Source organism: Dendrobium catenatum, unplaced genomic scaffold (genome assembly GCF_001605985.2).
Source record: "Dendrobium catenatum unplaced genomic scaffold, ASM160598v2 original_scaffold_160057, whole genome shotgun sequence".
Lineage (NCBI taxonomy): Eukaryota > Viridiplantae > Streptophyta > Magnoliopsida > Asparagales > Orchidaceae > Dendrobium > Dendrobium catenatum.
Window position 1 is genome coordinate 1 of NW_021478483.1, and position 3,889 is coordinate 3,889.

Genomic DNA, 3,889 nt, shown 5'->3' on the forward strand with positions numbered 1-3,889 from the left:
ACATAAATTGGGATTGCCCACTATACTCCATATCATTTCTTATTAGTTGAGTTGGATTTCGAAGAGAGTTAAGATGAAGATTGATCTGTAGTGTCATTTGAAGTTTATAAAAAAATAAAAATCAATGAGATGTTATACTTGGTGGGTCCATGTGACATTTGTCAAGATATCTTTGGCAGCTCGTATCTACATAAAAATGATGATGTCAACTTACAAATGATGCAACAACAGGATAAGCATGTAGACTTATCAATACAGTTAGAAATCCTGTTTGTTGTTGGTTTGGCTTGTTGAAGAAGGAGAAGTCATGATCTCTTTACCACGGTTAAAGAAAGTAACATGTATATGCAAAAGCTGATCAAGAACCAAGATGCATCTCCAACACATTGCTGCTAAATTTGCCAATTTACTAAAACTAAGTGAAGGAAATGAAGGATTGGTCGAGATTGCATAGTTGCACAATGGTGTACTTTTAGCTACACGAAGACTTCCAATAGGTGGAAAAAATTTTTCTTTCAAAAAGCAATTGAGTAAGAGCTGTCGAAAGTGTAGAAACCTCTATTATAGATGGAGCTTGAAGAGCTGCCCTCTGATACGTCTGTGGACCCCACCTCATTTCAAGAGCAAAAAGGCTCGTGTTTTGTGGGTCCTAGCACCTCATTACAGACCTATAGGAGATCATTGGAGGAAATATGAGGTGCATTTATGGTGGGATTAGGGCTGATTTTAAGGGGGAAAGTTTGTATGTGGGAGGGATTATGTGAATAATTTTCTGAATTAGTTTTTCTTAGGTGATTTTGGGTTTCTAGTTGCTGATAGGAAATTTGGGGAGAGATGATTCACCTCTAGAACACTGAATCAATTCTATCTTGTGTTTCTTTGATTGAAGATTATTATTTCAGCTTTATTAGTGTTGTTCTTGCATACCATTGCTGTTTTTTCTTGATTTTGGTGCTGTTTTCACTGTTTAGTGCTGATTTCGTTCTAGTGGCTGTTTTGGGTGCTGATTTGATCTCCAAAACATATCATCTTCTAACTAATTTGAGGAAGAAAATGATAAAAAGCCAGGGCCTCATCCATTTTGGCAAACTCAAAAGAGGAGAATTACTATAGAACCAAGTCAAATCAGGCAACACATCCAACATAGGGCTTTTGATATTCTTAGGAGTCTCTAAGAGATAAAAAAAACTCCAATGATTCAATGATTTTGGAGGCTTTTTAAGTTTTAAAAGGAAGTATTTAATATCTCTTAGGAACTTCCTGTAAGATCGCCAAACAAATCAAAGAGGTATTGCTGGGAGGCTAGAAAGTCAGTCTTCCCCCAACTGAAGCTATGATTTCACAAGATTGATACCCTCCATAAAGGGGAACTCGTGATTTGTAGATCATATCTAATAGATAATCAGACAAATCATCTATGATTATTATTTGGGCATCTTATCATGGAAATATTAAAGAGATCATGCTTATTGAAGTTTTAACTGTTCAATTGTTCTGTGAGAATTGCCAATGAGTTCTATTTCTGTTGGCAATAGTTGTGTATTGATTTACTACCTTTGCCCCTTTTTTTGTACTTCTGGTTTTGTCTATGAATTGATTTGCATCTATAAGATTCCTGTAATAACCAAGCTTAGCATTTTATATTTATTTCATTTCATTTATTTTACTATCTGGTTTTTTTTTTTTTTTCATCAAATGCCAGGCTTCATTAGATACTCAATATAGATCTTTTAGTTCACAGCTCACTTACCATGAATTAAATATTTCTTACTAATTGTTTGTTTTGTGCAGCCATATTGGCGGATGAAATGGGGCTTGGTAAGACTGTGCAGGTAAATTGGGCTTAAATATTGAAGAGAAATTTGGCTAGTTTTTTTCATTTGTATCCAAAATGTTTTGATTTTTGCCGTGTCTACAGGCAGTTACATACTTAACTTTGTTGAAGCACCTAAATGATGATCCTGGTCCCCATTTGATTGTATGCCCAGCTTCTGTTTTAGAGAATTGGGAGAGAGAATTGAAAAGATGGTGCCCAACATTTTCTGTTATCTTATTCCATGGAGCTGGAAGGGCGGTCTATTCAAAAGAATTAAGTTCTATGGGCAAAGCTGGTTTGCCACCACCTTTTAATGTAATGCTTTCATGTTACTCGCTTTTTGAAAGACGCAGGTTTGCAAATTCTTTTCTTATCATTATTTGCTATTGAAGTATTGGCTTGTCCTTAAATGCCCACCTACACTGCTTTTTCTCGCAGTTCACAGCAGAAAGATGACCGTAAGGTATTGAAACGGTGGCAATGGAGCTGCATAATTTTAGATGAAGCTCATGTTATGAAAGATAAAAATAGTTTTCGATGGAAAAATCTTATGTCAGTTGCAAAAGGTGCTCGACAACGTTTAATGTTGACCGGAACACCTCTTCAAAATGATTTGCATGTATATTCACCTTTGCTATTTTGTCTTTTTTATTCCTGCTAATGTTTATCTGTAGTAGTTATGTTATTTGAATTTTCTTATTGATTCTTCCATGCAAATGTACTCTTTTAGTTTTTCTTTCCACAAGCTTAAGTATTTATCATATGATGCATATCTTAGTGGTGCATGATGGGGGTAAGGGGAAAAGGTTCTATTACCTTTGTTATCATGGAGATTATTTGTAGACATTATACTATTTTTGTAAAAAGATAGTGGGACCCCCAAATCTATCAATCTTGGTTGGGAGTCTTGAGCACTTGAATTAATGGTTCTAATTGTTGGATTGAACCTCTTATAACTTTTAGATTGCAATCTATGCACCTCGCCTTTCTCTTCTAGCCGTTGACCTCTCTTGGGGATCATTTTCCTTTTTTTGTTTGTTAATTAGCTTTGATTTGTTTCCATTTTAAGGCTTTTGACAAAATCTATATATACTTCCACATTTTGTATAGAATCAAAGAATAAAATTCAAAGTAGTTTTTTTTTTCATATTTCTTTGTTTTGACACAATTTTAGAGTGAGGTTAGGGTATTATTCTCCCAACATTTATTCTCCTTTTCTTCCTCTTATTAAAGATTTTTCCTTATCTTCATTATATTTGATTTCTCTGACTTCCCTTTTTAGGAGTCAACTTTCATGAATGATGAAAATGAAACTAGGGAGAACTCCATGGGCTACAAGCCTCATATCGCTTGAATGGAATTAAATACTCAATGTGAATATTTTTCTAAAAGGAATGGGCAAGATCTATCACCTTGTGGACTATCCTCCGGAGCCAAAGGACCCAAAATTTGTACTTTGGGATGAATTTGATTCCATGATTTTTATACGGTTGTGAAATACCATGATGCATAAAATCAGTGGGTTGGTTATATTCTTATCTATTTCCAAAGAAGTTTGGGATGTTGTTAAGCAAACATACTCAAAAGTGAATCATGTTGCCCTTATCTATGAGATCAAACTAAGATCTCAATAGCCAAGCAAGGTGACTTTCTTGTTATTGAATACTTTAATGCAATAAAAGTTTCTTGGCTTGAATTGGGCATTACCAATATCTCAAGACGACATGTTGCGATAATGTAGTAATTCTCAAGAAAATTGTAAAAAGGGAAAAGGTGTTTAAGTTCCTTGTAGGACTCATACTACTTGCCGTGTTCTTTCATTTCCACACTTAATATTTAAGTCATATGGGAAAATGAGAAAATCATTATAGGCTAGGGCATCCATCTTTGAAAAACATGCAAATTATGTTTCCTTTACTTTTTTCAGGCGAAAACATGAAAAAATTTTCATTATGACATTTGTTAAATTGGTAAATATCATTGTGTTGTTTTTCCTAAGAGTGATTCTGGTTATTCTACTTATTTTTTTAATTGTTCACTTTGATATTTGCGGGCCTTTTAAAACCCCCAATA

At 34.3% G+C, this 3,889-nt stretch overlaps 1 protein-coding gene across 1 annotated transcript; it reads left to right on the top strand.

The window, feature by feature from the left end:
• The first annotated feature begins 1,788 nt into the window (after positions 1-1,788).
• On the top strand, positions 1,789-2,492 carry LOC110109822 (protein CHROMATIN REMODELING 19-like). The gene is made up of 3 exons (XM_028692281.1): positions 1,789-1,832; positions 1,919-2,169; positions 2,255-2,492. Exons 1-3 carry the CDS (start codon positions 1,809-1,811, stop codon positions 2,475-2,477), a joined length of 498 nt encoding a protein of 165 aa, XP_028548114.1. The 5' UTR covers positions 1,789-1,808; the 3' UTR covers positions 2,478-2,492.
• The last annotated feature ends 1,397 nt before the right edge of the window (positions 2,493-3,889 follow it).